The 12,124-nt window shown below is 47.0% G+C and overlaps 1 protein-coding gene across 1 annotated transcript; it reads right to left on the reverse strand.

The window, feature by feature from the left end:
* Window positions 1-208: 208 nt before the first annotated feature.
* Window positions 209-8,784, reverse strand: LOC144504417 (gamma-crystallin N). The gene is made up of 4 exons (XM_078229682.1): window positions 8,764-8,784; window positions 5,266-5,514; window positions 3,952-4,097; window positions 209-423 (listed from the first exon to the last, which is right to left on the reverse strand). The coding sequence occupies exons 1-4, from the start codon at window positions 8,782-8,784 to the stop codon at window positions 288-290; spliced, it is 552 nt and encodes a 183-aa protein (XP_078085808.1). The 3' UTR covers window positions 209-287.
* Between the last annotated feature and the right edge of the window lie 3,340 nt (window positions 8,785-12,124).

Below are 12,124 nucleotides of genomic sequence, written 5' to 3' on the forward strand. Positions count from 1 at the left end.
CCGCCTTATCAGGCAGTGCAGTACAGCGGCTAACCCCTGGTCCCGTCAGGAAGCTTTTCCTCACATCTCCTCTATAGAAATGCAAGCTCTTACTGAGGTTGGCGACGAGCCTCTCTACCTCTCCACACGAGATCCTGCCCTGTCTGTGAAACCTAAATTCAAATCCAAACGGGAAAGAATACACGTGGCCATGAATGTCTTTCTTTTTAAACGGTTTTATTCATTTTGTAGTTTTGAAAGTTGATGGTGTAAGCTTGACCTCAGCAGAAAGGAGCGCTTGCGGCTCGTTAGAAGTAGTTGACCACTCTTCGCAAGGACTGGATGTTTCCGTTTTGCGCCTGCCACTCGGAATGCGAATGGTAATATCCTCGCTCCACGATGTACATTCTACCTCGGTAGTTGGGTTCATCGTATAAAACCCAGCTGGGGATTAAAGGGAGAAATGGCAAGTAATTAAATGGCCGCAGAACGAAAAGGCTTGAATCATGACAACAGATTATACAGACCAGGTTCGCGTTCATTCCTTTTGGTAAAATATTAGTTAGGTAGCCGACTCACGCAAACAAATTTAAATTCCCATAAACAAAAGTTGCTTCATGATACACGCAAGTCTCTTCAGTGCCGAAGATTCGGGGGCGATCTCACTGAAGTATTTGCAAGGTTAAAGGGATTGGTAGTTCAGAGTGTCAGGAACTACGCCCTCTAATGGGCCCAATCATGGATTGACGATTGGCTGTCAGACAGAAGGCAGAGAGTTGGGATAAAAGGTTCTTTCTCAGAATGGCAACCGGTGACAAGTGGTGTCCCGCAGGGTTCAGTGTTGGGGCCACAGCTGTTCTCTTTATATATTAACGATCTAGATGACGGGACTGGGAGCATTCTGGCCAAGTTTGCCGATGATACAAAGATAGGTGGAGGGGCAGGTAGTATTGAGGAGGTGGGGAGGCTGCAGAAAGATTTAGACAGTTTAGGAGAGTGGTCCAAGAAGTGGCTGATGAAATTCAACGTGGGCAAGTGCGAGGTCGTACACTTTGGAAAAAAGAATAGAGGCATGGACTATTTTCTAAACGGTGACAAAATTCATAATGCTAAAGTGCAAAGGGACTTGGGAGTCCTAGTCCAGGATTCTCTAAAGGTAAACTTGCAGGTTGAGTCCGTAATTAGGAAAGCAAATGTAATGTTGTCATTTATCTCAAGAGGCTTGGAATACAAAAGCAGGGATGTACTTCTGAGGCTTTATAAAGCACTGGTTAGGCCCCATTTGGAGTACTGTGAGCAATTTTGGGCCCCACACCTCAGGAAGGACATACTGGCACTGGAGCGGGTCCAGCGGAGATTCACACGGATGATCCCAGGAATGGTAGGCCTGACATACGATGAACGTCTGAGGATCGTGGGATTGTATTCATTGGAGTTTAGGAGGTTGAGGGGAGATCTGATAGAGACTTACAAGATAATGAACGGCTTAGATAGGATGGACGTAGGGAAGTTGTTTCCATTAACAGGGGAGACTAGGACGCGGGGGCACAGCCTTAGAATAAAAGGGAGTCACTTTAGAACAGAGATGAGGAGAAATTTCTTCAGCCAGAGAGTGGTGGGTCTGTGGAATTCATTGCCACAGAGGGCTGTGGAGGCCGAGACGTTGAGCGTCTTCAAGACAGAAATTGATAAATTCTTGATTTCTCGAGGAATTAAGGGCTATGGGGAGAGAGCGGGTAAATGGAGTTGAAATCAACCATGATTGAATGGTGGAGTGGACTCGATGGGCCGAATGGCCTTACTTCCGCTCCTATGTCTTATGGTCTTATGGTCTTATAGTCCAGAACAAGCCCAGAAAATCCAATTTCAGCCGTTCAGGGGTGAGGTCATGAGGAAGAGATGGCGTGGTGGTATTGATGATGCGGAGATGCCGGCGTTGGACTGGGGTGGGCACAGTAAGAAGTCTCACGACACCAGGTTAAAGTCCAACGGGTTTATGTGGTAGCACAAACTTTCGGAGCGCTGCTCCTTCATCGGGTGAGTGATGAAGGAGTAGTGGTATTGTCATTAGACAAGCAATCCAGAGATTCCAGGCGGCATGGTGGTACAGTGGCTAGCACTGTTGCCTCACAGCGCCAGGGACCCGGGTTCAATTCCGGCCTCGGGTCACTGCCTGTGTGGAGTTTGCACATTCTCCCCGTGTCGGCGTGGGTTTCCTCCGGATGCTCTGGTTTTCTCCCACACTCCAAAGATGTGCGGGTTAGGTTGATTGGCCATGCTAAATTGTCCCGAGTGTCAGGGGGATTTCCAGGATAAATATGTGGGGTTACGGGAATAGGGCCTGGGTGGGATTGTGGAGGGTGCAGACTCGATGGGCCGAATGGCCTCCTTCTGCAATGTAGGGATTCTATGAAAATCTGGGCAGCTGGATTTGAATCCTGCCATGACAGATGGTGATATTTGAATTCAAATTTTAAAAATCTGGAATTTAAAGTCTAACGATGACCATTGTCAATTTTTATAAAAATCCATCTGGTTCACTAATGTCCTTTAGGGAAGGAAATCTGCCGTCCTTACCCGGTCTGGCCTACATGTGACTGCAGGCCTGCAGCAATGTGATTGACCCCCTGAAATGGAGAGCAGTTAGGGATGGGCAATAAGCCCTGATCCAGGCAGCGGTGCCCACGTCCCATAAATGAATTAAAAGAAGGTGTCTCTTTACCCAAGATTGAAATCTGGAATCCTCTCCCCATGAGAGCAATTGGTGCTATGGGAGGGTCGATATCAAGTCTGAGGATGACCAGGTTTTTTTTGGTAGGTAAGATATTAAGGATCGCAGAAACAAGGCAGATAAATGGTGTGAAGATATAATTTCACCATGACCTAGCTGAATGTGGAACAGGCTTGAGGGGCTGAATGGTCTATTTCGGTCCCTGGGCAGAAATTTTACAGTCCAGTTGTGGAAGGGGTGGGGCTGGAAAATGCGCCGAGCTGTTCAAAACTCCATTGACGCCGGCAGGACTGGAAAATTGCCCCGGTGGAAGGGGCTGGAAAATTCCACCCATCGCGTTCCCAAATGCCAATTGTAACCATGTAACTGGGTACGGGGAGCGGCAGGGATTTGTAATTGGGAAACGACATTTTACTAAGGGAGTAACTAAATGACAATTTACCAGTTCGAGCTATGAGATGACTTGTAACCTATCAAAAAGTGGAATTGAGAATCATTCGGTAAGAGTGTCAAGAGATGGATAAATGGATTTGAAGAGCAGCTGCAAGCAAATTTGGAGCTCTATCCTGTTATTGTGGTCCTTTTGTAAGATGTCCCTGGACTTTGCTGAGTTAGCCCAGTTCCTTCCCTGTGTGGGCCATTTGGAGTGGGGAGGTGAGAAGTTCAGGGGCCCATTCCTTGTTACATCCTGGGACACCTTTGGCGGTGCTTCTGGGGCAAGCAATGGGATATCCCGTGAATTCTACCCAGCTCATCCACGCTGGGCCCAACTGGGCCTACACTTGTTGAGGGCTATGGGTCCTGCCAGGGTCAAAGAGAGGTCAATGCAGCTTGCAGGAACTCGATACCAAAGGGCTTGTTTCTATTCGAAGAGAGGGCCAGAGGGATTGCGGCTCCAAGTGAGAAGATTCAGAAAATGTTTATCTGCTCTTGCCTTTGGTCCGATGAGAATCTGGGGTCGCTCCTCTCCAAGAAGCAGGATAGCTTTGGAATTTCCTGCCTCTGGCAGTCCTGCCCCACCACAATAGTTACCTCGAGTAAAATCCATCAATTCTCTTTTTGACTGCTATCTTCAAAAGAGGGCAGGAGACCCAGCCAGAGAGAATATCATCACCAGTCTGTGCATTTCATTTTCCATTTTCCAATGAGTTCAAAAAAAAGATTGCGACTTCCAAACCAAGAATGGACATTAGATTTACCTCAGGTAAGAGTTTCAAGCCAGCAGAGAAATCTATACTTACGCTCCATCACCATAAATCCTGAGGGAGTTGACACAAGTCTTGTTCCAGCCTCTTCCCTGCAGGAATGGGCAATCCTCACAGAACTCCATACACTGGCCGTTGAAGTCGCAGTTTTCAAACAGCTCTATCCTGTAATGTTCACCGTGCTGGAACAGATCAGAAGCAAAGAGTGAGCAGGTTACATGCTGTTCGTTAGTCCTGGAAAATTCTGGGTGCCTAGACTCCAGCCGTGATCAAGAAAACAGCAGGAAGATATCATTCGATACACCCAGTACAGCTCAACCAGTTCATTATTTGAGGTTACAGAGATAAGAATGAATACATAATCTAGATTTTATCTACTGGTCAGAGATTCTTTGAGCGCTTTCAGTGGGTAACAGAGTCCAGGAACGTTCAGAATACCCTCATGTTTCACAATGATAAATAACCATGGAGAGTAGGGGGGAGAGTAAAATGTGTATATTTGGTGTGGGATGGACTGTGGTGGGGGGGTGTGGGTTGATCATAAGAAATAGGAGCAGGACGTAGGCCATTCAGCCCTTCGAGCCTGCTCTGCCATTTGATAAGATCATGGCTGATCTGATTGTGGTCTTAACTCCACTTTCCTGACTGCCCTCCGTCCTCCCAACCCATCCGTCCCCCCATAATCCTCGACTCCCTTGTCGACCAACAATCTGTCGAACTCAGCCTTGAACATTGTCGATGATTCAGCCGCCGCTGCTCGCTGGGGAAATCAATTCCAAAGGCTAACAACACCCTGAGAGAAGAAATTCCTCCTCATCTCCGTCTCAAATGGGAGACGCCTGACTTTTAAACTGTGTCCCAAAGTAGTCGATTCTCCCAGGAGAGGAGGCATCCATCCGCCATCTACCCTGTCAGGCTCCCTCAGAATCTTATTTCTTATCTGTGATGTACTTGGATGGATGGGCTGAATGGCCTCTCACAAAACCATTGGAACGCCAATGTTTTCAGCACTCGTGTGTTCACTGTGTGGACTGCTGTGTTCAAGAGGAAGGCTCATCGCCAATCAGGGATTGGCAATGTATGTCACCCACCCCATCCCCCACCCCCCCACTACCCCATCTCCCCCCACCCCCACTACCCCATCCCCACCCCACCCTCATACCCCACACACCCCCCCACCACCCCACACACCTGCCCCCACCATCCCAACCCCGCCCATCCAGGCCAAAGACAATCAATGAAGATGTGTTGCTATTCACTCTTGCACAGATCTTGCTCCACAATAAGCTTGTGCTGGGTCCCCTCCTGCAGGCCGTTTTCCACCCTGCTCTCCGGTGAATTTGAACGTACCATTTTCACAGGTCTGCAGGATCCCATGTGGTCGTTGTGGGCGTTCCAGCGGTAGAAGTCAGGATACTCTCCTCGTTCCAGGATGTATTGGTGCCCTTTGAAATCAGGGTGATCGTAGCAGATCCAAGCACTGCTCTCCACCCGGATGGAGTTCACTCTGTTCATGAATCCCCTGTCCTGGAAGTTATCGCAGTCTCCGCACACCTCCAGCTTCCTGCCCGTGAAACATTTCCCCTCGTAGAAAATGATCTGAGGGAGGGGATAGAGAACACAAACATCTTAACTAATGTCCTGGCAATGTAGCTAATTTCCCGAGAAATCCAAAGCAAGCTGGGATCTATTGAGCTAACTCAATACATACAAACATAAACTTTATTATTAGCATCACAAGTAGGCTTACATTAACACTGCAATGAAGTTACTGTGAAAATCCCCTAGTCACTGCACTCCGGCGCCTGTTCGGGTACACTGAGGGAGAATTTAGCATGGCCAATGCGCCCAACCAACACATCTTCGGGCTGTGGGAGGAAACCGGAGCACCCGGAGGAAATTCACGCAGACACGGGGAGAACATCCAGACTCCGCACAAACAGTGACCCGAGGCCAGGAATTGAACCTGGGTCCCTGGTGTTGAGCTGCCCTATGAGCTGGGAGTAGGAGGAGGCCATTTAGTCCCTCTGTGATTCAATAAGATCGCGGCTGATCTGATTGCGGCTTCAACTCCACATTCCCACCTGCCCCAATAACCTTGGAGGTCATCCTGACTTAAAACCTTGGCTCCATTCTCTCTCCATAGATGCTGTCAGACCTGCTGAGATTTTTTTGTTTTTGATTGAATACATATTGGCCAGGTGGCTGGGAATGACACAGTTCCTCTTTGAAATATTGTGTGGGCTCTACCTGAAAGGACCCTCAATTTAACGCCTCATTCAAAGGATAGCTATCTCCAACACTGCAGCACTCCCTCGGTTCTACAATGCAGTGTCAAACTAGATTTAAGTCTCTGGAATGGGATTCGAACCCTTAACCTTCAGACTCGGAAAGGAGAGAGCTGCCCACTGAACCAAGGCCAACACCCAATCCGACCGTGTCATCCCAAGAAACCCCATGTGTGAACTATCCAGCCACAGTTCCAAAGGAGATTATCTTCCATCAGTGCACTGAGCTGGCATACACAGTACAGTAGCCCTCACCCACCATAGAGGTTTACAGCATGAAAACAGGCCCTTCGGCCCAACTTGTCCATGCCACCCTTTTTTTTAACCCAAAAGCTAGTCCCAATTGCCCGCGTTTGGCCCATATCCCTCTATACCCATCTTACCCATGCAACTGTCTAAATGCTTTTTAAAAGACAAAATTGTACCCGCCTCTACGACTACCTCTGGCAGCTTGTTCCAGACACTCACCACCCTCTGTGTGAAATAATTGCCCCTCTAGACACTTTTGTATCTTTCCCCTCTCACCTTAAACATATGGCCTCTAGTTTTAGACTCCCCTACCTTTGGGGAAAGATATTGACTATCTAGCTGATCAGTGCCCCTCATTATTTTATAGACCTCTATAAGATCACTCCTCAGCCTCCTACGCTCCACGGAAAAAAGTCCCAGTCTATCCAGCCTCTCCTTATAACTCAAACCATCAAGTCCCGGTCGCATCCTGGTAAATCTTTTCTGCACTCTTTCTAGTTTAGAGTGGGCATTAGGTTTGGGCTGAGCTGTGATGCTCCTGTGGTCAAATAGGTCACTTATGAAGAAGGGCTTCTGAGATGACAGTCTGGAGTAGATTCAGCCCATGTGAGGGAGAAGCAGCTCAGGGCTAAGGTTGAAGCATTGGGGTGGGAGTGATCCCACGCTGCCATCCGCCACATTTGGCCAACTTGGGACCTCACTGCCAATAAGCTTGTCCGCTCCAACCTCATGCCGCTCTTCATGCCAAATTCAAATTGGCATCCCAGCGTTTAAAACTCAAAGGACAAAATGATTTCCAGTCAGTTTTGGCTGAGTTAATCTTTACTCCATTCCTAAAGTTACAAAGCCAATGCTCAGAATGGACCGGGCAAACCCCAATCCATTCCTTGCTTTGAGTTCTGACCAATGAAACAGGTTAACCTCAAAGTGACCAGGGCAGCAAAAGTTCATAACCTTTCCTGACCAATCAATCAACCAATCAATCCTGCCCTTTGTTCTGCCACTGGAGAGAAGAGACAATAATATTGTCTAAGAGACAAAAGAAAATCATTTATACAACAGCTAAAATAGTCTAAGAGGCGCCATTAAGGCCCACATGACTAACATTTGAATATAAATTCATGATTAATAACAAGGAAGTTAATAACAGAATGAGTGTCCTTGCCAAGGTTTGCTTTATAAATTACACTCAATTACTATGCTGATTAAGTTTGACTTCCCTCAAATATCACATCATTGACCTTTTGACTGTAACAAACTGATGTGAAAATCTCAAACACAGGGACAAAACGAGCACAGGCTTCATTTGTCGAGAAGGTACGAGGAACAGTCACTTCACAAAACAGTTAACTAATTCCAATCAGCAAGAACTGAGGAGCATAATAAAGGGAGAGCGTCGCCCCCCCCTTGCCCCAAGCTTGTGTTTATCGAACCACGGCTAAACTAGGGTTATTCCATTCCCATTCTCTTCAGCCCTGCTGTTGTCCTGGACTGTGGCACCCTTTATGTAGGTTCTGAATCGCAGAACAAACAAATCGATGCATGAAGTGAAATTTGCTTTTATCGGCTTTGTAGTTTAACAAAGAAAATAAATACCTTGCATTAATGTAATGCTTTTCACAACTTCAGAACGTTCCAAAGCACCTTGCAGCTAATGAAGTACTTTACAAGTGTAGCCTGGGTTGAAAGGCAGCCATCTTCACACTCAAAAACAGCTCCCACAAACCACAATGTCTTCATGACCCCAGATACTTGGTCTTAACATTTAGTAATGCTGTTTCAGGAATAACTATTGGCCAGTACTCTGGGGAGAATCCCCTGATTATCTTACCAACCAATTAAATTACCAACCGACTCAAGAACAGCTTCTTCCCTGCTGCCATCGGACGCTTGAATGGACCTGCCTTGCATTAAGTTGATCTTTCTCTACACCCCAGCTATGACTGTAACACTACATTCTACACACTCTCTTTTCATTCTCTATGAAGCTATGCTTTGTCTGTATAGTTCTCAAGAAACAATACTTTTCACTGTATCCCAGTGCATAATAATAAATCAATTCAATCAATTAAATTCAATCCTTGAAACAGAGCCACAGGACTCTTTACATCCAATCGATGGCCAGGCCCTGGATTTTACTTCTCATCCTAAAAGTGGCATCTCTGACAGTGCAGCACACCTTCAGCACTGCAGCGGAAGCCCCAAAGCTGATTTTGTGCTCAGGTCTCTGGAGTGAGACTTGACCAGGTGTAGACTGCAGTTACAAACATCATGGTTCCCTTAAACAGAAGTAAAGTAGTTGGCCTCTTACCTTCCCGGAGTACTGTGACATGTTGTTGCTGGATTTTGTCCAACCAAGCGAAATGCCAGAATGCTTTTTGACAGCTGGGAATAGTTGGACACCCCAATATATATCTCCGAGGCTGGGCGAAGTCCACCCCTCGCGAGGATTCCTCGTCAATAGAACTGCAAAGCGGGGCTGAAAAGATTTTGCTTCCCTCACCAAACCATTTGGAATGCGTTCTGCTGACTCCGAGCTTCTGTGACTGTTGCGGGCGGCTCGACAAAAGATTTGCCCAGGGGAGGGGATTAGGGAGGATTAGCCCCCTTCATTCAATGCCTCTAATCTGCTGGCTGGAGCTGGGCTTGGACTGATTCAGGAGGGGTATTGGCAGATGCCAGAATTTGAAAGAGTAAGTGTAATCTGTGTGTTAAATAAAGGGCAGGATGATAATATCTGTAACAGTTTGTACATCAGAGGTCAGATTGTCAACTACACACCACGAGCTGCTCTTCTGAAATCTCCTTCGGTACTGCACAGAGGGACAATCACCAAAATAAATCCAATGAAGGAAATGTCGGGAGGGAAACCCAGTCAACGAGGTTGCTCCAAACTTCTGCAATTGATTTGATTTGATTTATTATTGTCACATGCATTGGGATGAAGTGAAATGCATTGTTTCTTGCCCGCTATACAAAGCAACCATTCATAGGGTATACAGGGGAGAAGGAAAGGAGAGGGTGCAGAATGTAGGTTTTTTTTATTATTATTCATTCGTGGGACATGGGTGTCGCTGGCTGGCCAGCATTTATTGCCCATCCCTAGTTGCCCGAGAGCAGTTGAGAGCCAACCACATTGCTGTGGATCTGGAGTCACATGTAGGCCAGACCGGGTAAGGATGGCAGATTTCCTTCCCTAAAGGAACCGGATGGGTTTTTCTGACAATCGACAATGGTTTCATGGTCATCTGTCGATTCTTAATTCCAGGTATTTTTTATTGAATTCAAATTCTACCACCTGCCGTAGCGGGATGCAAACCCGGATCCCCAGAACGTTAGCTGAGTTACTGGATTAATAGTCCAGTGATAATACCACTGAGCCTTGCCTCCCCTGTTGCAGTCATAGCTAGGGGTGCAGAGAAAGATTAACTTAAAATAAAGTAGGTCCATTCAAATGTCCGATGGCAGCAGGGAAGAAGCTGCTCTAGAATTGCTTGGGACGTGACCTCAGACTTTTGTATCTTTTTCCCAATGGAAGAAGGTGAAAGAGAGAATGTCCCGGGGTGTGTGGGGTCCTTGATTATGCTGGCTGCATTTCCGAGGCAGCGGGAAGTGTAGACAGAGTCAATGGATGGGAGGCTGGTTTGAGTGATGGACTGGGCTATGTCACAACCCTTTGTAGTTTCTTGCGGTCTTGGGCAGAGCAGGAGCCATACCAAGCTGTGACACAACCAGAAAGAATGCTTTCTATGGTGCATCTGTAAAGGTTGGTGAGAGTCATAGCGGACATGCTGAACTTCCTTAGCCTCCTGAGAAAGTAGAGGCGTTGGTGGGCTTTCTTAACTGCAGCATCGGCATGGAGGGACCAGGACAGGTTGTTAGTGATCTGGACACCTAGAAACTTGAAGTTATCGACCACTTCCACTTCATCTCCGTTGATGTAGACAAGGGTATGTCCTCCATTACGCTCCCTAAAGTCAATGACTATCTCCTTTGTTTTGTTGACATTGAGGGAGAGATTATTGTCATCGTACCAGTTCACCAGATTCTCTATATCTCTTTCCTATGCTCCTATCATGAGGCCCAGTTGATGGGAGGTTAATGTGGGTGAGTTTTCACTCACCTCCAATGGGGGAGGTGCCCCGTTTTATGACAGCGCATGGAACACATCGGGAGTCTCTCCCGGATCTGAGGCACAAGCACGATGGAGAACAAAAAATGCACTGGCTTTCCAGGAGAACCCCAGCTCCCCAATGGAAACTGGAAAAGCTGAGGTGCAGCAACAGAGAAACAACTTCAACTCCAAACAAAACCAAATGTTTTCACCTAAAACAAACCTTGTATTTACATTGCATCTTGCACAAGTATCAGAGCAAGCTAGAGTTTCCTCCTCTGTCACCAGGTCCTGAGTAGCATCTGCTTCCTGGGTAAAAACAGATGCAAAGTATATATTTAATAAAACAGCCAAGCCCCTCCTGTTTTAGATCCCTAATTGGCTCTACTCACCCTTTAACTATTTATATACCTGGAGAAGCCTTTAGGATTCCCCTTGATGTTGACTGGCAGTCTTTTCTCATGATCCCTCTTTGCTTCTCTAATGTGTTTTTTCACCTCCCCTCTAACCTTCTGCATTATAATTGAGGGCAGCACGGTGGCACGGTGGTTAGCACTGCTGCCTCACAGCTCCAGTGGACCTGAGTTCAATTCTGGCTTTGGGTCACTGTCTGTGCAGAGTTTGCACGTTCTCCCCGTGTCTCCGTGGGTTTCCTCCGGGTGCTCCGCTTTCCTCCCACAGTCTGAAAGACACACTGATTAGGTTGATTGGCCATGTTAAATTGACCCGAATGTCAGGGGGATTAGCAGGGTAAATCTGTGGGGTTACAGGGACAGGGGGTGAGATTGTGGTCGGTACAGACTCGATGGGCTGAATGGCCTCTTTCTGTACTATAGGATTCCATGATAATTGGTTCTCAACTGTATCTTCTACCTGGCGCCTGTCAGAAGCACACATTCCCTTCCTTATCGGAATTTCTATCTCCTTTTTCATCCAGGGAACTCTGAATTTATAGAGTTTGTTTATTTATTAGTCACAAGTAAGGCTTACATTAACACTGCAATGAAGTTACTGTGAAATTCCCCTAGTTGCCACACTCCGGCGCCTGTTCGGGTCGATGCACCTAACCTGCACGTCTTTCAGATTGTGGGAGGAAACCGGAGCACCCGGAGGAAACCCACGCAGACACAGGGAGAACGTGCAAACTCCACATAGACAGTGACCCAAGCCGGGAATCGAACCCAGGTCCCTGGCGCTGTGAGGCAGCAGTGCTAACCACTGTGCCACCGTTTGTTTGCCATGATTTTCCGCTTTTGAGGGAATATACCTTGACTGCACCCAAACCATTTCTATTTTGAAGGTAGCCCATTGTGGAGCTACAGTTTTTCCCGCCAACCTTTTGTTCCAGTCTAACCGGCCCAGCTCTGTTCTTGCTCCATTGAAGTCAGCTCTCCCCCAGTTAATTACTTTTACTCTAGATTGCTCATCCTCCTTTTCTACCATCATCCTAAACCTTACAATACAATGATCACTGTCTCCTAAATGTTCCCCCAATGACGCTTGATCTACTTGGCCCACCTCATTTCCAAGGTCCAAGTCCAACAGTGCATCCTTTCTT

Source organism: Mustelus asterias, chromosome 2 (genome assembly GCF_964213995.1).
Source record: "Mustelus asterias chromosome 2, sMusAst1.hap1.1, whole genome shotgun sequence".
Taxonomy (NCBI): Eukaryota; Metazoa; Chordata; class Chondrichthyes; order Carcharhiniformes; family Triakidae; genus Mustelus; species Mustelus asterias.

What these genes read in the sequence shown, in the direction of transcription:
- LOC144504417 (XM_078229682.1), bottom strand. Translation starts at nt 8,784, where the DNA reads ATGTCACAGTACTCCGGGAAG. An exon ending in TGTCACAGTACTCCGGGAAG is followed by an intron (nt 5,515 to 8,763) that starts GTAAGAGGCCAA and finishes CCCCTCCCTCAG; the next exon opens with ATCATTTTCTACGAGGGGAA. An exon ending in CCTGCAGACCTGTGAAAATG is followed by an intron (nt 4,098 to 5,265) that starts GTACGTTCAAAT and finishes GATCTGTTCCAG; the next exon opens with CACGGTGAACATTACAGGAT.